Source organism: Sinocyclocheilus rhinocerous, unplaced genomic scaffold (genome assembly GCF_001515625.1).
Source record: "Sinocyclocheilus rhinocerous isolate Xijiao unplaced genomic scaffold, SAMN03320098_v1.1 scaffold677, whole genome shotgun sequence".
Taxonomy (NCBI): domain Eukaryota; kingdom Metazoa; phylum Chordata; class Actinopteri; order Cypriniformes; family Cyprinidae; genus Sinocyclocheilus; species Sinocyclocheilus rhinocerous.
Window position 1 is genome coordinate 2,072,222 of NW_015633185.1, and position 26,202 is coordinate 2,098,423.

Here is a 26,202-nt window from a genome sequence, read left to right on the forward strand (position 1 = left end):
CACTGAAATGCTATCACAGAATCAAAAGTTTAGATTCTTAGATCTACACAGAAAAAGGTAAAATAACAAATGATCTAATTCAGTGGTTCAAGGATCCCCATTGTCCAAAATATTATTCAAAGGCCCCCCATACTGTCTAAGGCTGATGATACACGGGGCAACTTTTTGAGCAATTTTGCCGGGCAACTTTTTTTGAGCAATGTTGCTTGGGCACTTTTCCATTGAGAATGGGTAACATATTTATATCTGGATATTTTAGATCGGTCGTGGGCCCTTTGTCTCACCTGGTTGCCCGTTGACGGCACCATTTCCCAAAGTTGCACAGCAACATTGCTCAAAAAGTTGCCCAGTGTATCATCAAGCCTAAGATATTTCCTCTGGTATTTCTGACGTAATTATGACAACACTGCTCGCTTTCAATTTTTTTAAATAAATGTTTTAAAATTTAAATAATACAATTTTTAATTTTAATTTTAATTTAATAATTGTAATTAATTTTGTGATTCCAGAAGATTCAATGTTCTGATTCTGTAGGTTCTCCAATAAAAAAATTGTTATTGAGGGGAGACACACACATACATACATACATGCATACATACACACACACACATACATACATACAAATATATATACACACATACATGTTTTAGCATTTTAAAAGAGGTACATTTATTGGATATTCCAATAAATGTAACTCTTAAAATGCTAAACTTCATTTAAAAAAATTAGTTTTAAATCATTAAAATAAATCATTTTAAATAAGTTTGCCAAGACCTTGGCCCCCTTGCTGAGAACCACTGATCACATTCTAAAAAGCAGAGCGGCTTCTTTGTGAATTTATGGCCAAGAACAAAATGGGAATGATTACTTCCAGCCTTTTCATAAGAAAAAAAGTTATCAGGCTATAGGCTATATATCTAAATAGTAATATTAGGGCATTTTTAAAGAACAATATTTAATACAAAGTTTAAAGTTCATTTCCTTTCTGTAGACATAAATCCTTTGAATCCATGCATAAACAAATCCCAGTGCCAAAAAGCCTTTCCACATGATTAGTTCATCACATTTCTTTTATTTGATGGATTTAAAAGACTTGTGCACAGATGCAATGATGTTCTAAACAATCATCAATATGTAAGCAAACAATCTGATACAAGAGAGAGAATTTAAATGGTGGCAACACTCTTATGAACAATTCCTAAATCTATACTATAGAGTTAACAACTAGCTTGAAACTGTAGTGATGAGCCAAACAACATAATTGACATTCATCTTCATTCTTTCTGCTTTCCTCTCACATGCTTTGACTTTCCTGTTATAGCAGTACTGCATTCTGTCTATGCCAACTGTCTAGCTCTCTCTATCTTGGGGTGCTTTACTGAGGCACATTAAGTATTTGTGCCGACAGGCCATGGTGCCAGTTTTTCAGTTTGGCAAAACGAGGGCCTTTGGCTTCAGATTCAAACTTTTCCCTGTAACATCAAGACATATATACAAGACAAAAGGGGAAGGAAAAAAAGAGAAAAGAGAGGGTGGAGAAATGGGTTAGGGAATATGGCCTTCACTTCCCTGCCCAAGATGTCAGTGTATACAAATGTGGCTGCCTTGAGCTAAAACGTTCAAGTAACTAAATGCCAGAGGTCACATTCTGCATTGTATTGTGTCAGATAAGTAATGCCAGTGTGAAATAAATGAGAGCTAAAGATATATGAAATATAAAGCTTGATGTAAGTACCACAGACCGGGGGTGTAAAGTACAGTATTTAAGTAACTGTACGCCCTTACTAATGTAGTAATAACATTAATAAGTAGTAATTTATGAATTTTAGGAATTTGTGCTTGTACTCAGGTACTACTAAAACTAAATACTCAATTATAAATATTTAGAGAAAATCTTCACATCTCAAAATACATATCATTACTTTAATAATTGTAATTATGAATGCCCTTCCACCTTGTTACTCCAGTTTTATTTTTACTACACTATGTAGTAAAAATGTTTGTTGCCCTTTTGGGGTCACTTTTCAATGTGGATGAACTTCTGGTTTTGCAATACGTAATTCCTGTAGGTGGGGTTTGCTCCAGGGTTGTAGGGATAATAATTTCAAAACCCTTCCCGTCAAGTAACTGGGTTTATGTTATGTTATTTGCACATCCAATTTGAAAGATTGTATATGTGACCCTGGACCACAAAACCAGTCATAAGGGTCAATTTTTTCTAATTCAATTTTCACAATCAATTGAGATTTATACATCATCTGAAAGCTGAATAATTAAGCTTTCCATATGGTTTGTTAGGATAGGACAATATTTGGCCGAGATACAACTATTTGAATATCTGGAATCTGAGGGTGCAAAAAAATCAAAATACTGAGAAAATTGCCTTTAAAGTTGTCCAAATTAAGTTCTTAGCAATGCATATTACTAATCAAAAATTAAGTTTTGATATATTTACGGTAGGACATTTACAAAATATCTTCATGGAACATGATCTTTACTTAATATCCTAATGATTTTTGGCATAAAAGAAAAATCGATAATTTTGACCCATACAATGTTTTTTTGGCTATTGCTAAAAATATACCCAAGCGATTTAAGACTGGTTTTGTGGTCCAGGGTCACATATAGTTTTGCAAAGACAGGGTTAACAAGCATTTTGTAATGCAACGTCTAATTCTAAATACAATAAGTAAAAGTTAATGTACAATTAAATGTGAAAGCTTTCAATTAAGTATAAATATTTTTATATTTCAGGTACATATTCTTATATTTCAGTACCCAAACTTTACCAAGTAACAGTCTCTTTAACAAAAGTTCAAATCCTCTGTACTACACCCCTGATACAGTCTACTATGAATACATACAAGCTGTATTAGATTGATGCATCTAATGAGTGTGAATCAAGTTCAGCACAGAGAGTGGTGTCTGATTTTGGGGGTCTGGTTGGGGGATCTGATCATATGTTAGCTTTTCGATCAGCCTTTCAAGTTTTAAGAGGCAGAGGGCTGGATTTCAGCACAGGTCAAGTATGTGGCCACCAGATGCTGCTGCTAGATGCCTACCTTGATCTTCTTAGAGCTTCCTCATCAGGGTCTTGCACTGCAGAGGAGAAGAGAAAAGACAAAGAGAGAACAAGTCAGACTCTACACTGTAAATCAAAATCTATATCAAAACAAAAGCAAAGTGACAAAAACATGAAGGCAGACTTACTGTATTCAGTTCCAGTAATGTGGGCGAGGATACGGAAGGACTTGGACTGCAGCTGGGCGGCTCTTTTGGCCCAATCAGCCGGCTCTAGTTTATCAGTTTCACTGGGGATGACGGCCTGATACACTGGGGAAGCACTGTCTATAACACGGTCTTTAACTGGCAGATTACTGCAACCACAGAAAGAGCCGGTCGCGTGAAAACACACACTTTCCTATCAGCAGGACCGGAATGTTAGCAAAAGTATTTTCATGTTTAATGACATTAAAAGCATTTTTGTTATTGTTGTTGTTTTTTAAAGTTAAAACTGTATAGATAATGCACTGGGATGTAAATGCATCCATTCTGATTAATTTACTGCCATTATCACTAATCTACAGTGTACATCCTAACATATGTTTGTTAACACTGATGATAAATCAATGAATATTATGCAGCATATTTCATATAAATGTTAATAAAAAGAAAAGCATGGGCATTGTGGCCAGAAGCTTGCTTATCACTACCAAATGCAGTATGACAGCATATTTTAGACACATTATATCTCTTACCCAGAAGAATGACAGAGCAGAGCATTCAGAAATCTGTTTGTTGGCATCTAAAACTCTGTTTCCACATTAGCAGACCCTCCTTCTGTAAACCTCACCATTTAAACATGTTTCCACCAAATACTCTTAAAGTCACCTAGCAGCAATATTAAGGGTTTCAGAATAGAATTTAAAAGGCAAGTAGAGGAGTAGTATGTGAGGTCATTGTTGCATTCGGCTAAATAAAAAGACAAAATACAACTATTTCAAAAGTCACAGGACAGTCTCGGCTCATGAAAACCAGGTGCATTTCAGAACTCCAGATGCTCCAGATCAATCAGAGGCAGGTTAGACAGAGAGATGAGAGAGAAAAGGATAATATGGTGATCAGGCATGCAATGCACAAGGGAAGAGACGAAATGAGACTGCTCATATCAAACTGATGGATCAGGCTACTTACGATAGCGGAGAGTCAGTTTCATTGCTGCCAGGCAGGGCCATTGAGATTGGACACAGGTAGGGTGGGGACCGGGTACATGATGTACAGTGTGATGGACAGATGAAGTGATGGATGAAAGGATTGGAGTGAGAGAGGGAAAATTAGATAAAGCTTCTATGTTATGCATTAGAGAGTGGCTTCTGACATAAGACCGAAAGCCTGATCTCTAATTTTCATGATTTAAAACCATACAAAAACCACAGGACATCAGAAAACTTGCACCAACAAACATAAAAATACGTAGATCACTGCTAAACTCATGGATATACAGGAGAAAAAGTGCACAAATACACAACTCACACCAGTACAGATTACCAAGTCACACTATCAAAACACACACAATGCCTTTCAAAAGTTTGGAGTCAGTGAGATTGTTAATGTTTTTGAAAAAAGTATCTTATGCTCACCAAGACTGCACATATTTAATCAAAAATACAGTAAAAACAGTAATATTGTAAAATATTATTACAATTTTTTATATTTTAACATTTTAAAATATAATTTTTTCCTGAGATGGCAAAACTGAATTTTCAGCATCATATACAAATACACAGATCATTACATGATCCTTCAGAAATCATTCTAATCTGATAATGTGCTGCTCAAGAAACATTTTTTATTATTATCAATATTGAAAACAGTTGTGCTGCTTAATATTTTTGTGGAAACTATGATTTTTAGGATTCTTCGATGAATAGAGTTCAAATGAAAAGCAATTATAATAGAAATAGAAATCTTTAATAGAAAGATCATCGAAATAGAAACCTTTTGTAACATTTTAAATGTCTTTACTGTCACTTCTGATCAATTAAATGCGCCCTTTCTAAAATAATAATAATTTCTTTAAAAACAATTGACCCGAAACTTTTGAAAGGTAGTTCACCCATAAACCACGATCCCTAACTTGTGCAACTGAGCATTCCCATCATCATTCCCATTTGAAAACCACACAAAAATCCAGCTGGATCCACAGAAACTCAACATAACATATGCTACCACTGAAGACTTCGAAAACCTTCGATTTACATCATCATCAGATCAATACTGTGAAACCGAGGAAGAGTAAGACTATATCCAGACTATGATCAGACATCCTTGGGAAGTCTTTAGCCTCTTGAGCATTAGCAGATAGCACTGGCCGAGACAAGCGTGGCTGTTTGACAGGCATTATGGCAAACGTGTGTCATGCAATTCATGAGAGGAGGGAGAAGACACAGTTAGGTGCGACAGGTCTTACCCAGACAGCTCGCTACCCCTGGCCTGGGACTGGCCAGCAATGGCATCCATAATAGCATCCTGGGAGTACATGCTGATGGGGGTGTTGTACTGCGCATGGATGATGGTGGCCTTGCCTCCAGGCCCCTTCACCTCAATGGGTTTGTTGGTGGAGAGTGCAGTGTCCTTCAGAGCTATTGGGTTGAAGCTAGGTAAGTATTCTTTGCTGTACAAGTGAGGGAGTGGTGATAAGGGATGAGTATGGGTAGAAGAGAGACAAGAGAGATAACAGGGAGGTTAGACAGAGAGAGTGAGATGAAGAGTATGTGAACAGTGAATTGGGAGGGAAAGGTAAGAACCCAGTTGATAATATAAGCATATGTTGTGTTCTGGATGCCGGCGTGCTGGTATTTCAACAAAGCTTCTTGATTAGATTAACCACCAGAAAAACCATGCTGGTCGACCAATTCTGCACCAGCATGGAAATTCATGATGGAAAGTGTTACAGGTGAGACAAAATGAGTTAAACCATAATATGATAATAATTAAATAGGTAAATAAATATATAAAAGGCTCAGTATAATTTTTAAGGCAGAAACAAGACATCAAAAACACGCTTCACACAGCAAAAACTTACTACTGCACACAACACATACAATTACTTATTGTATGTATAACTACAGGAAGCAGAACAACATAATATACTAAACAGGGATGGGAATCAGCTAGAATTTTAATTCCTGATTCTAATTCCTCTTAACCGTTCCAGTTCCTTAACGGCTCTTTTAGTGATTCTTTTAGTAATTTCAAAAAATAAATATTGGAGAAAAAAAAAAGGATGCCAAGATGATTTGAATAAATTAATAAATGTTTAACAATTCTTAGAAAAGATTGTTCAGTACAGTAACGCATACATGTGCAAGAACTGTTAACAGAACTGGACATCATTTAATTATGTTTTTTTTTTTTTTTTTTAAACAAATGGAATTCAATTGTGAATAAAGGTGCATTCATGGCATGTTGGAATTACAGTAGTTAAGACTTTTACTCTTACAACTTGTACCACATGACCACCACATCATCGTGCAGAAACGCTCAAAATAGCAAGGGCTTCAGCAGTAAAATAGTTATGCAATTATTTCAGAATAATTCTGTTTAATAATTCCTATAACTGATTATTGTTAATGTCTTAATAATGCATGAATAATCGGAAAATAAAAGAGATAAAATACAATTTAATGTAGCTATCAAAGAGTTAAATAACCAATATCCCACTAAATAATTAACTATAAACTATAATTATTATTATTACGGCATTTGATTAATGACTTTTAATTGTTATATTGTGGTTTTATCTATTGATTACTGAAATGACACACATTAATTTTGCCGTTAGTAGTGTACACAACTTATAGTCCCGGGTTGTCATCTAGTAAATGTGGTAATTACGACATGGTGTGAACGCAGCATAAGAAACAGTTCTTGATTCCCAACCCAAACACTATGAGTATACTAACTGAGAAGTGCCTAACGAGGACCAATAAAATTATGCCAAACATATTCTCAAAGCTTAACATGAGTTCAGCAAGCAAACCTCTCGAGTCTCTTAAAACACACACTGTAGCACAGTGCCAACTGGGATTCTCATAAGTACATATTCCAAAGATTCTGATACGCTTCTCTGTGTTGTAGTATAGGTTTACATTAAGCATTAGTACATCATTAAAGCAAGCTGTGATTGCACAGGATGACAAATCTCACGAACCACATTTTATACCACAAAGGCAGTTCCAAACAATTCCATGCACGTATACCACACAGAGCACTACAACGTTATGCCAGGAGGCTGTTACTAACTTGGCAGGACTGTTGGTAATAACCTACAATGGGCGAAAGGAAACAGAAACAAGGGCATTGGTTAGCAACTCACATAAACTTAACACTGGTTGTGCCAGTGAAAGTTCATCAAGATGAGGAATCTCATCAGATTTTCAAGGTGCAGTGTGTAATTTCAGAATTGTACAAATAATGCCTGCTCAAACACTTCCTGTCTTCCACAGGATGTCCTGCCCTAAACTCAAGCCACTGGTTGACCCAACATTGACCCAGTCGGGCTGCTCAAATAGACAAATTCTGCTTGTGGCACAGAAATTACACACCAATGTGTGTGTGTTTGGCATGAGTGAAATGACGTGTTTGTGCACATAGTAGCGAGTCGCCTTTCAAAGAGGCAAATAAATAAATAACTGAAGGCGAAAGATGTGTCACTGACCACAACTGGCAAAAGAGAAATACATTTTCATAAGAGTGCCTCCCTGCAAAGATGTGACAGGAGGGAGTGAGGGGGGGTTGTATCAGTGTAGTTAGGAAACTGAACCCTGAAATTCCATGACCTTTTATAGGGAGAGCTGCGACAGGTGCTTTCTCACCCGTCTCTATCCGTACCACTGGATGGCCTGAGATTTCCTCTGTGCTGAGGCACACGCTAAGACCCTTTTCACCGCATATGAGGAAGTGAGTAAACGGAGAGGGGTACAGGACATTGTCGTCCATTTACCTAATCCACCACAGTACTGCCAAAGTGCATTGCTTTGAGGTTAAAACACAGAAGTGAAACTGTCAAACTGGGAAAGTGATATGGTGCATTTAATGTCTCAATACAACAGCTTGCTTTGCTTATCAGAACATGAATTTATGCAGATACAAATCTAGGGTCTGTTTTCAAAAGTTTGTCTGATTTTTAAATGTTTTTGAAAAAAAGTCTCTTATGCTTACCAAGGCTGCATTCATTTGATCAGAAATACAGAAAAATTTTGAAATATTATTACAATTTAAAATAACTGTTTTCTATTTTAATATATTTTAAAATGTAATTTATTCCTATGATGGTAAAACTGAATTTTCAGCAGCCATTTCTCCAGTCTTTAGTGTCACATGATCCTTCAGAAATCATTCTGATATGATATTTTGGTGAAAATTTCTTATTATTATCATCACCAGTGTCTTACTATTATCAAAACAGTTGTGCAGCTTAATATATTTGTGGAAACCATAATACATTTTTTTCAGGATTCATTGATAAATAGAAAGTTCAAAAGAACTGCATTTTTTTTTTATAGAAATCTTTTGTAACATTATACATGTCTTTACAGTTACTTTTGATCAATTTAATGCATCCTTGCTAAATATAATTAATAGGTATTAATTTCTTCCAAAAAACAAAAAACAAATCTTACTGACCCCAGAATTTTGAACGGTATTGTATTTTCCATTTTGACAGCTAATTTTTTCAATCTAACTCCTCTGGTGGATGCATTATCTGGTATTACATGATCACTGTACCTGAAAGAGGGCCGCTTCCAACTGAAGCCTCAGCACAAATTTCTCTTGCACATTCCTTCAGAGGCTTGAAGCTTTAACTAGATCCTCCTCTGGCCTGCTAACGCCAGTGGGGGATAGGGTCAATGTAACAGACGTAACCTCTCTTTTCTGAATGTTGCATGGCTGCTGTCATTCTTCTGTCAAGAGCAACGTTAGCAACCAGGTGGGGCTGAACTATAACTGACCCACTAATTCTAACCTCTTTTAGAAATTCTAAACTGTTAATTTAGCAATAAACACTATATTTCTTAAATAGGATTGGTTAAGGTTTACCGCACCCGGCTGCTAGCGTCAGATCTATGATTACATACCAACTAGGCATGCCTGACCCCGAGCTCTTAACCCTCTCTTGCAGCATGACCATCTCTCGCAATGTCTCTGCAGAGTACAGACTGATGGGGGAGTTATACTGCTGGCTTTTTTGCCCGGAGGTGGATTTGTCCCTCGGAGCAGCTAAATGGCTTTGAGCAGGAACAGAAGCTTCTCCGCTACTGCTCACCACAGTGCTATAGGACTGGTTGGTGTGCTTGCTTGAGTAGCTAGAGTTTGTCTCAGCAGAAGTTGAGAGGGTCCCATTCATTTGCAAAGGCTGTTCCTTAAAGGGGAACGTGCATGTGTGTGGACAGTGTTGAGAAAGAAAGAACAGAAGGAGCTGGTCAGAGGAAAGCTTAGAATGATAACAATTTAACTGTTCACACTACGTAAACTGTGTAAATTAATTTGAAAACTGATGACTTGATGTTTTACTGAAAGCTAAAGGAATAGTTCACCCCCCAAAAAAAGTAATTCAGTCATAATTTACAGTATGCACCCTTGTGTTGTTTGAAAAACATTTTATTATTTTTTCGCAGAATGTTTATTTTAAAGTTTTATAGCTCATATTTTGTATTCATTAAACTGAAGAACAGGAAGGACATTTAAAAAAAAATACCTCCTTTTTGTTGAAACAGAAGAAAGTCTGATCATATTGATTTGTAACCACATGAAGGTGGGAAATGGCTAATTTTTTGATGAAACAACTTATTCTTTACATTCTTAAACATAATATGAGTTTGTACACTACCATTCAAAAAGATCAGTTTTATAGATTTTTTTAAGTCTCTTAAGACATCTTGCTCACCAAGACTGTATTTATTTGATCAAAACACAGTAAATACTGAAAATGTTATTACAATTTAAAGCAACTGTTTCTTATTTTATTATACATTTAAAATGTAATTTATTTTGATGGAAAAGCTGCATTTTCAGCAGCCATTACTCCAGTCTTCAGTGTCACATGATCCTCCGGAAATTATTCTAATTTGCTGATTTGATGCTCAAGAAACATTTCTTATTATCATCAATGTTGAAAACAGTTGTGCTGCTTAATATTTTTGTGGAATCCGTGATCAACTATGAAATTGTACAAATGTCTTCACTGTCACTTTTGATAATTTATTGCATCTTTGCTGAGTAAGTATGTTTTTGAATGATAGTGTATGTACTAATCAGGGTTTTGAAACAGAGGCTTTACGAGCTTTTCTTTTGTGTGACTAACACAATATTTTTAATGAAATGCCAAACTAATTGTTAACCGCATTACATTAACAATGCTGTTAACTTTTTGCTGAGTATGCAAAGTGAAAACCAGCAGGGGGCATCATAAGGCTTTTTACATAGAGCAGAACATTTGTATATTATCATATCATACAAACCCGATTCCAAAAAAGTTGGGACACTGTACAAATTGTGAATAAAAACAGAATGCAATGATGTGGAATAAAGGCATCCTGAATTGAGGGAGAACCAAAGACCAGAATCTATTATCTTACCCTCTAAAAAGAATCTTTAACATAATCCTATAAAAAAAAATCCCCTTTTAACTGTGGACTTCAGCTGAAGCTTGCTCTGAGGCCTAAATTATACTTTCTCTAATTCTGACATTTCATGAACATTCATGTGGAATGTAATGTGGACATTCAATATGGACTTAAAATATCTGAATGCATAGACATATACTGTGTGCAGATGTATGTAGAATGCATGCCAGTGAGTGGTGCATGAGTAACGTGTGACAGACCTTCTGATGGGGGATCACAGGCATAGGGGAGTCAATCCTTGGTGTTGTCATGGGAACTGGAGTGGGTCGCTTTGACCTGTGATAAAATTGAGTAAACATTTGAAGTAAAAGACAGACTGTCTGGATCACATCTTTTATGGCAAAATTGCAATGTCCAGTGGTGAACTATAAACATCTCACGCACAGTTCTAGATACATGATGCAGCCATATACAATCTTGTGGCAAAAATCCACAGTAGAAGCTTTTTTTTTCTTTTCTTTTTTTGCAGCTATCAGAAAAATGCTTTTGTCCAAACAGACTTTGTGCCAAATTGAACCTTTTCAGAAGAACAAAAATCAAAACATTACTTGCCTTGTACACAAAAGTTAAAAAGAGAAAAGAGAAAAAACTAACATACTTTATAGTGCACATTGTTTGAAAATTTGTGCAAAAAGAACAATTGACACAAGAGAAGTTCTTGAACACAGTTGAGGTTGACGACAAAGTAAATAACGTATCTTGACAAGTGTTAAAGTCTATATCACCCTACGTGTCTACTTTATAACAACAACAACCCTTGCAGAGGGAACTCTGGGATCTATTAAGAGTGTTAAAGCAAAGGAAGGATAGTCCAGTGTAATCCCTGCAGGTATGCTCAAAGAGGGGACATAAAGGTGAACATGCCGTTTTTGGGGTTTTGCTCATGATAAAGTGAACTAACACTAAACCTGACTAAGACACATCAGAATTGTAACCTGCACTGGAGAGATCAAGGATGTTTTTACGAACTCATAGATTTCATGTATCTCACAGATGACTGGTGCAGATATGGTCCATGAGGGAGATACACTAACCCAAGCATGCCACTCCCTCTGAATGGGTCACACATCAAACAACACAGAAAGCTACAAATAAATGAAAAAATAGATTTTTCTTAGTAATCTGAAGCTTCATCTATTGATAATTGATATTTGTACTACATGCCTAGAATAAATGACAGATATCCTTTAATCCACTCTTTTGATTAGTTGATCACTTTACCCAAGAGCCTTCAATGTGTCCCAATTATGACTTTTTTTTGCTCAAATCTGATGCTGTTAACATATGAAGCTGTTTACATGATATTTTAAATGTGGCCCATGCCAGACACTGTCTAAACAATCACGTAACACACATCTAGCCTGTCATGTTCATCATAACACCATCAACACATTTCATAATGTAATATGATATCATATTTTGTTACTTGAAATAAGATATTAGAACTTCTTCCAGTCTTCCATGCATTAGAATTAACATTTTAGTTTCTACTGCCAATGTTTAAAGCAAGTGAAAAACATTATTTGGCATCAATATATACACTACCAGGGGCGCCGTTATAGTGTCTGAGCCCCCTGAACAGCATATTGACTCGGGACCCCTCCGCAATTGCGTTCTGCATGGGTCCCCCTCGGTAAAAATCACATTCCGGGCCCCCTCTCCCTCGTCTGGCCCTTGGAATCGTCCTAACTAAATCATCTTTATCAACCTGCATCTGCCTCTCTGCCTGCGTACGTGAATTGGTGGGCGGGGCTAAACAGGCAGTGATGTAGAAGCAGGCGTTGATCATATTCTGTGGAGGCGGTGTTTAGCCACACTATTACGTCATAAAGTGGCACATTCCACAACCTGTCATTTTGGCTTCAATATAAACAAGAAAGTTTCTGAAATTTACAGGATGTTTTTTTTATAGTACAATGACCTCGTATATGTCAAAAGATCAAGGGAATTTTGATTTCTCAGTTCATGACCCCTTTAAAGTTTGGGATCGATAAGATTTTAAACACTTACGTCAATTTCTGACTTTAAGTCTTATATGCTTAACAAGGCTACATTTATTTGATTAAAAATACAGTAAAAACAGTAATACTGTGAAATATTATCAATTTAAATTATTTTTTTCTATTTGCATTTTAAAATATAATTTATTTCCATTATTTCAGCCTTTAGAGTAACATGGTCCTTCAGAAATCATTCTGATATGTCGATTTGGTGCTCAAGAAACATTATCAATTACTTTTTCAAAAATATTAACATATTTGAGGAAACTGAACTTTTTTCTTTTGGATTCTTTGATGAATATAAAGTGTGAAAGTGATGAGAAAAACAGCATCTATTTAAAATGCATCCTGAATGCATGCTGAATAAAAGTATTAATTCCTTTAGAAAACTTACTGAATGGTAGCATATATTTTTACACTTAAAGTGCATCAATATGTTTTTTAAATGCTTTTCCCCCTTTATTTATTACCTTTCAGTGTAATACTTCCCGCAGTGCAATTCATGCATTAATTTAATTGGTAAATCTAGCATACAATTAAGATGAATACAGAGCTAGTTAAATGAATGTAAATAAAGTTGCATGAATTCCGATCTAACTGAAAAGTTCGAAAATCATATCCATATGAGAATAAGAAAGTGATCCAGATCAACTGCAGTGTGAATGTAACCTTGTTTAAAGCTATGCTGTGTCAGTGCTGGGCAGCCTTGAGTTGGAGCACAAGGCAAAAAGAAAATAGCTTATCAAGTTAATTGGTGTATGAGGTTGCCAAGGGATGAATGGACACTCGCCAGAGGCTGTGAAGAAAGATTCTAGAAGCTGCAGCTTCTGAGTGCATGATATTCATTGTCTGTTTTGAAGAGATTTTTAAATGTGTGGATGCTTGGCTATAGGACGCTTGTCTAGTAATGCTGAAAATGAGTAACATGAATCAGCAGCCAGTCTGATCTGATAAAACCAGCGAGTTGTCAGATGTGTCATAACACTCTTTATGTCTTCTTTTTCGACTAACATGAAGGCAATAAAATCACATGACCTTTCCCTGGCTAAACACATACAGAGCTCATCTGAACCCACATAAAATCTCGGTCACATATGTTTGTGAAATAATGAAGCTGCAGTCTGTTTACGGTTCATAAAAAATTAATCCCATGATTGACTACACTGAACAGTCAAGGCCTGCTTTTATTACACTGCAGTGAATGAGCCAACAATAGCATCTACATCACAGTAACCCATGAGACCCGCTATCATCTGTATTCACTATAATTACTTAAATTAATCATTTGCTTGTAGCTACAGAATTGACAGACCACACAAGAGGATGAGAAAAACTAGGCTGCCCCAGAGTTGTCAGTGAAGATACAGAGCGTTACAAATTTATGGTCGCCAAGACAGATTAAATAGCATCACAGTGTAAACATGGTGTAAACATGGCAGATCATTTTATTACTTTCACCAGAATGGAAGAAACCTAAACGGGAATCATCCTGGGATGTTTTCCTTCAGCAAAACTTCCTTGTCTCATTTCAATCAGGACAGATATTTTAAATTGTAATAATATTTCACAATATTACTGTTCTGACTGCACTTTTGATCAAATAAATGCAGTCTTGGTGAGCATAAAAGACTTCTTTCAAAAACATTAAAAAACAATAAACAAATCTTAGTGATCTCAAACTTTTGAACAGTTACACACACACACACACACCTCCAAAACACTAACAATGCACTGTACCTTTGCATGGTGAGAGCCAGATTGAAGTTGGCAGATTTGATCTTGTTTTGGGCCTCCAGGTGTGTCATCCCCTCTGTGCTGACCCCATCAATTGCCACGATGATGTCACCCTGAATCAGGTTGCTGGAGGCTGACTTGCTCCCTGGTGTAATCTGCCACAAACCAAACAAGCTTTTATATTAAATACTGACAGGTCAGCACTTCTGCAAACACAATACTTAGACAAGCTAATAATTTGATAACGTAGGTTGGATGTATGAATAAAACTGAAAAAAAGGGAAGGCTCTGTCATCTACAGGTGCTTGCTTGATACAAGGTCAATAAAATCAGTGGAGGATAAAACCACATTCAAATTCTGAATCCATGACAGCTGGGTGCACAAAGAAATCTTATGCACACATGCATGCTTAGTGCTGGAACAGACAATGTGTTCCTCTTGCTAAAAATAAGACTGGGTTTGCAGAATAAAGTCACGTGCTTAGTCTACAGATCCGAAGACTGAAATAATGTGTATGAAGTATATAATGTAAACGAAACAAAGAACACGTCCGGGTCATATTTCGTATGTTTTAACAGCCTTTGTGAGATTCATTAATACCTTTATATCTTCCATAGAAATTATATAAATTTAGAATTTGTTATATACACTACTGTTCAAAGGTTTGATGTCAGAAAGATTTTTGTGAAACAAATTAATACTTTTATTCAGAAAGGATGCATTAAATTGATTGAAAGTGACAGTAAAGACATTTATAATGTTACAAAATAAATAAATGAATGTATCATGGTTTCCACAAAAATATTAATCAGCACAACTGTTTTCAACATTGATAATAAGAAGAAATGTTTCTTGAGCAGCAAATCAGCATATTAGAATGATTTCTGAAGGATTATTTGACACTGAAGACTGGAGTAATGACTGCTGAAAATTCAGCTTTGCCATATAAAAAAATTCAGCTGAGATATTACACAATATTACTGTTTATACTGCACTTTTGATTAAATAAGATTAGACGATGAGCTGGTTATACATTTGTGTGTGAAAATGTTTATGTAATAAAAACTTAAAATTCTTAATGTTACTAAAATTAAGGTTAATTTGACCTAATTTAGATTTATTTATTTAATTTGATTTTGGGGTTAAATACAACATTCTTGAAAAGTTTAGTGAGAATTTCAGAATTTAAATAAGGACATCAAAACCTATCCTTAACATCACTGGATGATTGACTGATTAAAAAAAATTCTACAGGAACTGGTAACTGAAAACTGTTGCTTTTAAAAGATTGTTCATTTATGCAGACAACTTTTAAAAAATATTTTGAGTCAATTCTTTTCCTCCATGACATACAAAGCATGTTTCAGAACATCATTGGTATTCTGTTATATATAGTAGATACATGAAAACCTTCAGGCTTCACAGATGGGTGGCATTGTGTCATCTCTGTACCATAATACTAGGTAATCAAGATTTAGAGTCTGTTTCTTTTCTTCTAAATCTGGTGAGGGTTCAGCTATGTTTTGAGCCAGAAGCATCTCTTTAACCTGAATGTGCATGGCTGAGAGCCGGCCATGGAGATGTCTAAGGACTGTCTCATTTACAAAAAAAGTGTGAATGCAAAATGAATAAAGCTGATTTCAGATGTGTGCATGTTTCTCTCTCTAATCTCTTTTGGTTAGATTATGAAGTTTTGACACCGTGTTATGTTTTCCTCAGTGACTATTAGTAAATCTCCCATTGAGAAGAACTGACTCTGTTTTTTTTTTTATTTCCATCTGTTTTGAATTTGTAATGAATAAATGAACGCATACACATGTGAGCCAAGGATTTAGACAGAAGTGCCAAGACTGCAAAGCCTATTTCAAGAGCCTGAGAAGTAGACCAGCCATAACAAGAAAATGAGAATTATGTGTCTGAAACAGCATCAGGAGACATACAAAATTAGTTAGTTCCCAAAGTTAATTCCCTTTCAGTCAGTCACGTTCGACATTACGTCGACATTGATGTTAGGGGTCTCACTTGAGAGCCCCAATCACCTCTGAGCATTACAAGCAACAGCCAATGATAAGTGGCGAGTGGAATTTGAATGCAAAGCCACTCCCTGTACATACGGGTATATAAGATGCCGGCGTGCATCCACTCATTCAGATTTTTGCTTCAGAGCCGATCGCTTCGTAAGTGCCTTTCTCGTATGTTTTCAAGAAAGAACGATCAACAAGAACTACGGTCTCTTTGGTGACACTGTCGAGGACTTTGCCCAGCAGTTCTCGGCAGTCCAGAAGCAGATGGAGGCCATTAAGCACATCTTGCCTTGGCGGGACACTCCGGTTGCCAAACCACCGAGATCTGGTTCTTTGTCTGCCCGTCGCCAAGGGCGCCCCCCCTGTGGTGTCAACATCTGCTCCGCCCCGACAAGAATCCAAGGACGAAACTCCTCAGCAGGGGTGTCGAACTTCCCACAGGAAGAGGGTGCAGCCCGCTTCTTAGGGCGCTGTTAAGACTTCCCAGAAGCCCGTGAAGCGCCCATGAGACGGGCGACCCAGAGATGGAAGGAGAAGCTCTTTTGGGGCCACTAACATCTGGGCTCCCACCCCCGGGGGAGGGCCAGGGGCGTTCAGCACCAATGATGCTTGTTCCCCCACATTCTCAATGAAAGAGCAATTTCCTTCATCTCTGGGTCAGATGTGTCGGGATCTGTCTGTGAACGATGCTCTGCTTCCTCACTGTCACTCAGTCTCAGCACACTGTTTTGCTACTCAAGAGGTTGCGGTTGCAGGATGCTCCACTTCCTCACACTTCCCTTGCTGCCTTCCCACAGGAACCACGGAGTAAGGTTAAGAGCTTCTCCTCTGCCTCTACTTCGGGACGCCACGCTTCCCGGGTTGGGCCATCTTCCTCCCCTCTGCTGCCCCACCATGGGTACGTCAGGATTTGTCCCTATGGTGGCGCTTGCTTGGAATTTGGTGGCCTTGACTCTGTCAACATGACAGCATGTCTCACGAACGAGCATGCTCAGTCGGTGCTGAATTGCCTGAATTCGTTCAGGGGGAAAACGGCGGTTCCTCTAAAGCAATTTCAGAGGCTCCTCATGCGCTCTCTTAACAGCTTACCCTTCCGGGAGAATGGAGACTCCATCCCCAGGATGTTCTGGCTGATTTGGAGTCGATTTAGGGAAGCCCAGGTGGACGTGTTCGCTTCCCAGGAATCCTCCCACTGCCATCTGTTCTACTCCCTGACCGAGGTCCCCCTCGGCACGGATGCACTGGCACACAGCTGGCCCCAGGGTTTGCGCAAGTACATCTTTCCCCCAGTGTGCCTCCTTGCACAGACTCTATACAAGATTAGCGAGAACGAGGAGCAGGTACTGCTGGTTGCACCATATTAGCCCACCTGGACTGATCTCATGCTCCTCGCAACAGCCCCTCCCTGGAGAATACCCCATGAGGAAGGACCTTCTTTCTCAGGAGCAGGGCACTATTTGGCACCCACGTCCCGATCAGTTGAACCTGCGTGTCTGGCTTCTGGACGAGAAGTGGCGGACCTCACTGGCCTCTCACGGGCTGTGATAGGTACTATCACTCAGGCTAGGGCCCCCTCTACCAGGCAGGCCTATGCTCTGAAGTGGGGTCTGTTCGTTGATTGGTGTTCCTCTCACCGTGTGAGAGCTCATCCCACTCGAAGTGTTGCCATCTCCTGGGCATTGGTGCATCTGAACATCTGTAGAGCTGGGCGACACCTAATACCTAACACCTAATACCTTTGCAAAATTCTATAATCTCCGGGTTGAGCCAGTTTCCTCCCGTGTGTTGGGTACGAACAGGTAATTTGAGGGTGGAACAGCTCGGTGTCTCGCTTGCAGTGCCATTCCTCTGGTTAGTATACTTGCACCTTATCTTCTTCCAGTAAGTTCCCCGTCTGGTGAATACTGGTCGATTTCCTCCAGCACCCTGCAGCATTCAGACTCAGCAGAGGAGTCTGTTGCCATTTCCAGTACTTGGGTTGCATTCCATTAGTCACCACTTTTACTGGACTAGGTGCCATACATGAGATTCCCTTGATAATCCTGTATGTTCTTCGATGTTACGGTTTCCCTGGGTAAACCCACGTCTTTCCCTGGACCATTTTTACTGTCAGTCCCTGTTGTGTTTGTTAGACTGTGCTGCAACCAGTCATACTATTCACATTCCTTTTTGGATGTGTCTCCGCACCCCAACGGTTGCTGAAATCTAGTATTGTGAGAATGTATACTTGATATGTGATCTGGCTTATGGGGCATTGGGTAGGTTACGAATTGAGGTGCATCTGTCCTGACAAACTTGCTTGTCAGCACCTGCACCTTCAATTTTCATTACACAGTTCTGGTTGTGGCGCTTTCCATAGGTACCCCTAACGTCAGTGTCGACGTAACGTCGAACGTGACTGACTGAAAGGGAACGTCTTGGTTACATATGTAACCCTTGTTTCCTTAAGGAGGGAATGGAGACGTCACGTCCCTCAAGCCTCAACCGTGAACATTACAACGAATGCCGGGATGCATTCTCGGCTCCTTAGCACAAACCTGAATGAGTGGATGTATGCTGCCATCTTATATACTCGTATGTACGGGGAGTGGCTTGGCATGCAAATTCCACTCACCAATTGTCATTGGCCATTTCTTGTAATGCTCAGAGGAGATTGGGGCTCCCAAGTGTCAATGTAATGTCTCCTTTCTCTCCTTCAGGGAACGAGGATTACATAAGTAACCAAGACGTTTGTTGTCAATTATCCAAAACCTACCAAGCAGTAAGATTGCTAAAGCTTAGAAACTACAAAAGACGATTTTGAGAAAAATTTAGAATTTTTATTTTAGTCAATGGGGACTAAACATTTTGATTATAAACATACTTCAAAATAAGTCATACAGGTTTGGAATAACATGAGAGTGAGTAAATGATGACAGAATTTCCATTTTTGGGTGAACTATCCCTCCAAAGTGCTTCACTCTAAGCCACAACATAGAACAATCAAAACAACTAATGTAATGCAATATTTATGCCCATATCTTTAGAAATTCTGTTATGAATTAACTTTAGCAGTAATAATAATAATTATTTGGTTTTCAATTATCTAGATCAGTGTCAGACATTGATCAGTGTCTGCTATTTTATTCTCATTAACTACTGGGAAGCTTTGAAAGCCTGTGGTACCTAGATTGAGCCTTCATTACGAACAACATAATTATGCACTGGCTACAATAAATGACAAAATGAAAAATACTGTTGAGACAAAACAACTCTTTATAACTACGAGCACTTATAAATCCCATTATACAACAGTTAGTTATAGTTCTTTAATTTGAGTGGTCAAACATATACATATTAACTGGCCAAATTTAGTCTGAAATTAAAGCTATTCAACATTAAATGAGACAAGATAAAAGACTTCGAAAAGATTTAGCCATGTGAATGGGTGATTTCTCCCACAGCGTTTTTAAACAAACACTTTTAAATACAAAAATTATGCAACTTAACCATCAAAGACACAAATATTTCTTTTTTGAAGCTGCATTCAAATTCCACTTAGCTTAGAAATCGGAGGGATGTGCGGATAGATGAATGCTTTTGTTTCTTAAGGTCCTGTCGAGTTAGCAAAAAAGGTCCATTGTTTATTGCCATGAGCGATGTACTGTATGAAGCACAGTTTACACAGAAGTCACTTTCAAATCAATCAGCTTTCTGTAGGTCACTGCAGCGAATATCACATGTCCAACTTGAACCCGTTGTGGATTTGCATGGATTTCTATTGAAATGACCGTATTTTGCAGACAAAAATCAGCAGTACAACATTAAATGTGGCCACAAATTTATTGTTACTGCTGTTATTCTCACTTTTTACAGACTCATCCAGTTACATCAAAGGTGAGAAAATGTATAATATAGAGATAAACTAGTAATCAGCATAAAAGAAAGATTAAAACTATCATGCATCAAGGATATCTGGTTACTAATGTAAAGCTGATAATTGGTGGGCAAACACAGAATCTTTGATTGCACCCCTTGAGTGTTTGCTTACGAAATATTTTGGTTAATTTGATTATGCTTTCAGCTTGCAATAAGAGTGTAGAACTTATCTTATTTGATCAGGTTTAACCATTACAAATATTTTTACACACAAAAAAAAAAAAAAACATGAAAAAGCCTGCAGATTCAACCTCATCTTGATAATTCAGTCCATAATATCTCATAAATCAGTGCCGTTGTTAGGAAGAGCTTGAAGTATCTGGCTACTGTGTGTAATATCTTTAAAAATGTAACGTATGTGACAGCTGTGTTTCCACTACTGTGGTCACGTCCACACTGTGGATGAGCTTAACATGATCAATGAAATCCGACACCTGGATGATCTATATTATATCCAAGCACTTCACACATACTCATTGGCAAATATGACAGATTGTATTTGCCCTTCTTGCATACTGCCGTGGCACAGTTTTTGATAATCATTTTCTCAAATTAATTAACAAGCTCAAGTTCACTGACCATGTTTATGAACCCAATATAACTGCAGCTCCCAACTGGAGAGCTGCTATCCTCTGGAACAAATTCACAAATAACTAAACTCTGTCTCATATGCTTATTGAGGTACAAGACTGTAAGAATAAGGCACACTAGGTTTGGCAAAAAAAAAAAAAAAACTCTGCCGGTCTGGGTATCAATCAGAATCTAACGTCCAGCCTTTGGTTAAATCGAGATTGGAATGATTATGCTCACAGTTAAATGGCCACGATAAGTCCAAAATAGCTTTAAATGGCAGGCTTCTTCCTCCTCCTTTCAAAAAAGTGTTCTGTATATATAACTACTCACAGTGGGTAGCAATTGCCATCATTTTCCTGCTTGACAGCTGCTCTAATTGTATCTGTGCGAATGGGTAGAGTGCAGGGGTTGTTTTAAGAGTCTTTTTCCTCTATAAACGTCAAGTCTAATTGCCACATCTAGCAGGGGAGTGTCCTGCTACCTTCAGAAAGGCCACTGTGATAGTAATGTTCACGTGCTGGGGGCGACATCCTCATAAATTGACCTGTGCTACGAATTAAAAGGGTTACTTCACCCAAAAATGAAACCCATTAATACGGGTTTGGAACAATAATGTATAATAATTGGTAAGTAAATGATGCTGGAATTTTCATTTTTGGGTGATCCGTCCCTTTAAGGCTTCATTATTTATGTTGAATATTAGGCCACATAATATAAAACTTGGCAGAAAAAAAGATATGCATAAAGATGTTTTGCAAAACATTTTTAATTCAGATTTACTTGTTTTAGTAAATGCACCGGTACTGTTGCTTTGTGCCGGGGTTAGCACAACTAACGGCAAAAGGAAAAGGAAGGGAGCATGGGAAAACAAAGGCTTGGAGAGACTGAAGGGAGGATTACCACGCCTGGCACACGAAACATGCATTAACTCTCAATTCTAGCTCATTCCAATTGATGCCTGGATGAATGAGTGGCTGATATGCCAGCTCAAATCTCCTGCTCACTCACAACAACACAAAGGAGCTGTTCTATGGGTCAAGTGAATCGCAGGGGGGAAAGTAGGCCACAGGGAAAACTAGAGAGAGACATTTGATGGCTAGACAGATGGACTGTAAAGCAAAAATAAAATGTCAACATGAAATCACAATGCACCCTATATACTTTCTTAGTAAACATTCCTGGTCTTATTGTACGATTACTTTTGCACATCACTCCAGTGCAAAATATGATTGTAATCTTTCCTCTTTCCACAATCCAGTCAATGCCTGATGGATAAAATCAAGAAAATGGATAAAGTCCCACTATTTTCCTTCAGGGAATATCATTTTAAACTCACCATTCAAAAGCTTGGGATTGGTAATTTTGTATTTTTATTAATTAATTTTTATTTTATTTTAAATAACTGTTTTCTATTGTAATATATTTTAATATAAATGTAATTATTCCTGTGATGGCAAAGCTGAATTTTTATCATTCTTCAGTGTCGCATGAAACACAACCCCAAAAAGACCCCAAGCTTTTGAATGGTATTGGAAAACAGCCTTCAGAATGTTTATTTTTTGTGTTCTGCAGAAGAAGAAAAAAATCTATTTTTTAGCTGAAATTAAATTAGGATTTGAATTAGTATAGCCTTGTTCTCTGCAGTTTCTAAGTTAACACAATAAGATCTGTACCAATCATGATTTGAATTGACAGTCATGGTGTCAAAATATCTGAAATGGTGAAGACTTTATCAGTTACATAAGACAGAAGTAGCAGTACTCGCTCATGATTGAGGCCTGAGTATTTAACCAGATGGGCTCATTTATGCTAACAAGACCGAAAAGAATCCAACACCATATGAATGCAATGTGATCTGATCCTCCCCTGCTGTAATTCCTGTGATGGCAAAGCTGAATTTTTATCATTCTTCAGTGTCGCATGAAACACAACCCCAAAAAGACCCCAAGCTTTTGAATGGTATTGGAAAACAGCCTTCAGAATGTTTATTTTTTGTGTTCTGCAGAAGAAGAAAAAAATCTATTTTTTAGCTGAAATTAAATTAGGATTTGAATTAGTATAGCCTTGTTCTCTGCAGTTTCTAAGTTAACACAATAAGATCTGTACCAATCATGATTTGAATTGACAGTCATGGTGTCAAAATATCTGAAATGGTGAAGACTTTATCAGTTACATAAGACAGAAGTAGCAGTACTCGCTCATGATTGAGGCCTGAGTATTTAACCAGATGGGCTCATTTATGCTAACAAGACCGAAAAGAATCCAACACCATATGAATGCAATGTGATCTGATCCTCCCCTGCTGTAGCACCCCTCATATAAGAGCTGAGTAAACCTGCCCGACAGCAAATGAATAAAACACATGTGAAAAAGACCCAGAGTTTATCACAGCACATCAAAGCCAACATGTTGAAATATCTGAGAACAAGCTTTGGTTAAAAACATCAAATATTTCTGTAGTGCTGGACGGAATTGTGTCATTTTGGTGGATGTTGGTATATTATAGCTCTTAGAGTCTTCCCCAGCAGGACTGACTTGACCTTCAGCAGCCATCTAAAAACAGCTCTGCCTGTCAGCAGCACCAGCTTCAGGCTCTCAAGGCAAACACCAAGACTGGTACTTGCTGCCTACTGGTTTGGGACTATCTGAGAGGGACTAGCATTATATAATAGCATTATTAACACAACTATTTGAGGGTCATACAACTTGCTCTGAAGAATGTCCAATGTGACACAAAATCAGCCAATCAGAAAATATTTGATGCTTACTGTACAGTTATGTGAAGCAATATTTTGAACAAAGGACATTTCACGATAGTCTAAGCATGATGATGCAAAAACAGAAATCAATCAATCAACAAAACCTCCTGTCACTTGTTGCAAACAAATAATTTTTCACTGAATGCAACTGTTTTCAAAAAAAATATATTTATAGCAGATTGTTTTTATAAAGAAAACATTGAATGAAAAATATTAACATATTTTTCTGATGCATATAATATGCACTACCATTCAATTTTTTTTAAAATTGTAAGTCTCTCACCAAGGCTACATTTATTTGATCACACATACAGTCTAAGCAGCAAAGTTGTAAAATTTTATTACAATTTAAAATAACGAAAAGTTGAATTTTCAGCAGCCATTACTCCAGTCTTAAGTGTCACATGATCCTTTAGAAATCAAGCAAATCAACATGTCTATTAAAGAAACATTTCTTTATTATATCATTATAAATGTGCTACTTAATATTTTTGTGGAAACCATAAAACCTTTATCAGGATTCTTTGATGAAAGCATTTATTTGAATCATTATAGGTTTTTTTTTATTGTCGATTATGATCAACTGAATGCATCCTTGCTAAATAACTGATATTTTTTTATAAAAATTGAACGGTACTGGTATGTTGTTAAAACATATATACATGATTTGCAATGGAGCCAGTGAAAATATATATTATATAATATTTTAAAAATACAGTGGATAAGTACAGCACACACAAAAACAAGTAACCATGAAAGACTGAAAAGGCTACTGTAGCCCCTTTTTTCTTTCAACTAGCTCATGGGAACAGAGAATGCAATAATCAGCTTTAAAAATTAAGTAGGTTTGTGTTCATCTGCCAGCATCAATCTTCCTGAAGACTGAGTGGAATGAACAATTTCCCTCGGCTCATTAGAGAACAGGCGTGTGGAGAGATGTCATATAAGCAGTCCAGCACTGGAAAGTCACAATGAAAATCAACACTGTTGGGAACACTCTCACCAGGGGTGTTGTCCTATTTCTAGAGCTTAAAAAAAACAACAACTTTGAATGTGGTCCAAGTGAAGAGACAGCTACATTTGTGTCATTAATCCAACACACTGATAGTATTAATGCAGATCAAATTCAAGCCAACCATAAAACTCGATCTTCACAAGCTTTAACTGGATGCTCAGTGAATACCATGTGAATGAGAGTAGCCCTTAATTTGAAACATTCATATTTGAACTCCCTAATATCATTTCACAAAGGTGAAACACTATTCCACAAGTTGGTTCATTAGGTTACATCAAGAAAGCCCACAAAAACACTATGCTGAGTTTTATATTAGGCTGCAGCAAATGCCCTTCAATGGATGAAACATCCTCAAACTATTTGGCAGATCCTAAAGAGTGGATCCCTGTTGACATTTAACTGTAACATCTTTTCAGAGGCAAACACATTTCTAATGACACCACAGTATCAAATGAAATGTCACAGAACATTAGTGTAAGTATAATATGATGGATAACCCCCCATAACTTTCCTCTTTTACATTGGCGTCCCAACCCCCTTTTACTCCTACCACCACTCAGTTCAATAGGATAAATGATTTTCTCATCTGTGTTATTCTATACATGTTAGTGACAACACAACAGCTTAAAAAAGCTTGGATCTCAACTTCTGTAGAATAATGAATAATGCAACTGTTTGATTATTACACATTTCGTAGTTTCCATAAAGTAAAAACTTAATAAACATGTATAGTTTAAATGCATTTAGTGAGTTCATAGACTAGATTTAGTATAATTTAGTAAATAAATTATTTTGTAATTTTTTGGGGATAATTTCATTCAGCTGACCTTTTCTAATTTCCAAAACTGTATCTGCCATTTGCCAATGTCTCTTTGTTGCTGTTACTTAATTACTGTCTAATGCATTCTCCAGATAAAAGTATTATTTTCCTTAGCAGTACCTTTTCATCCAAACCACCCAGAGGTATTTATATCCCTCATCTGCTGCTTTCAGTTTGAACTGAATTGCAAGTTGATGCTTTCTGTGTGCCATCTGTTACAGTCTGAGCTGCTCTCAGCCAAGAAAAACCCTAATTTCAGCACCTAGCGCTGAATAGGAGCACTCGGAGTCATACACAGAAGCATCTGCCAACAATATTTCACCCAATTCAGAAGGTCCAGTATATTAGCCAAAGAAAGTTAGCAAATACTTGTGTATCATCTGTTATATGTCAGTACAATTCCTCAAAAAAAATTGGAAAAATTTCTACACTAAAATAGAGTATAATGCAAACAAAAGCTAGACTTCTCATCAATCTGCAATACTGATTCATGGTGTTTTTTTTTTTCTAAATTACAAACTCCAATCAATCAGTCAATCAGTCAATCAGTCAGAAAGAAACAAAGAAATGATTGAATTGATTGAAAAAAGGAATCTATATAAAATCATATGTGACCCTGGACCATAAAACCAGTCATAAGGGTAAATTTTTCGAAATTGAGATGTATACA

The 26,202-nt window shown here is 37.2% G+C and overlaps 1 protein-coding gene across 10 annotated transcripts in view; it reads right to left on the reverse strand.

Moving 5' to 3' along the window:
- LOC107743565 (LIM domain-binding protein 3-like) overlaps nucleotides 1–26,202 on the reverse strand; it is a 46,997-nt gene that overhangs the window by 14,015 nt on the left and 6,780 nt on the right. For 3 of the 10 annotated variants that reach the window (XM_016556846.1, XM_016556852.1, XM_016556847.1), the window contains 7 exons: nucleotides 14,426–14,577; nucleotides 10,889–10,964; nucleotides 7,306–7,328; nucleotides 5,471–5,674; nucleotides 4,195–4,218; nucleotides 3,211–3,377; nucleotides 3,063–3,099 (listed from right to left, as the gene is read on the reverse strand). In XM_016556846.1, coding sequence (XP_016412332.1) covers nucleotides 3,063–3,099; nucleotides 3,211–3,377; nucleotides 4,195–4,218; nucleotides 5,471–5,674; nucleotides 7,306–7,328; nucleotides 10,889–10,964; nucleotides 14,426–14,577 — 683 coding nt within the window. Of the gene's footprint in view, nucleotides 1–3,062; nucleotides 3,100–3,210; nucleotides 3,378–4,194; nucleotides 4,219–5,470; nucleotides 5,675–7,305; nucleotides 7,329–9,140; nucleotides 9,425–10,888; nucleotides 10,965–14,425; nucleotides 14,578–26,202 lie in introns of all 10 variants that reach the window. The other 7 variants (XM_016556855.1, XM_016556853.1, XM_016556856.1 and 4 more) reach the window with 4 other exon arrangements.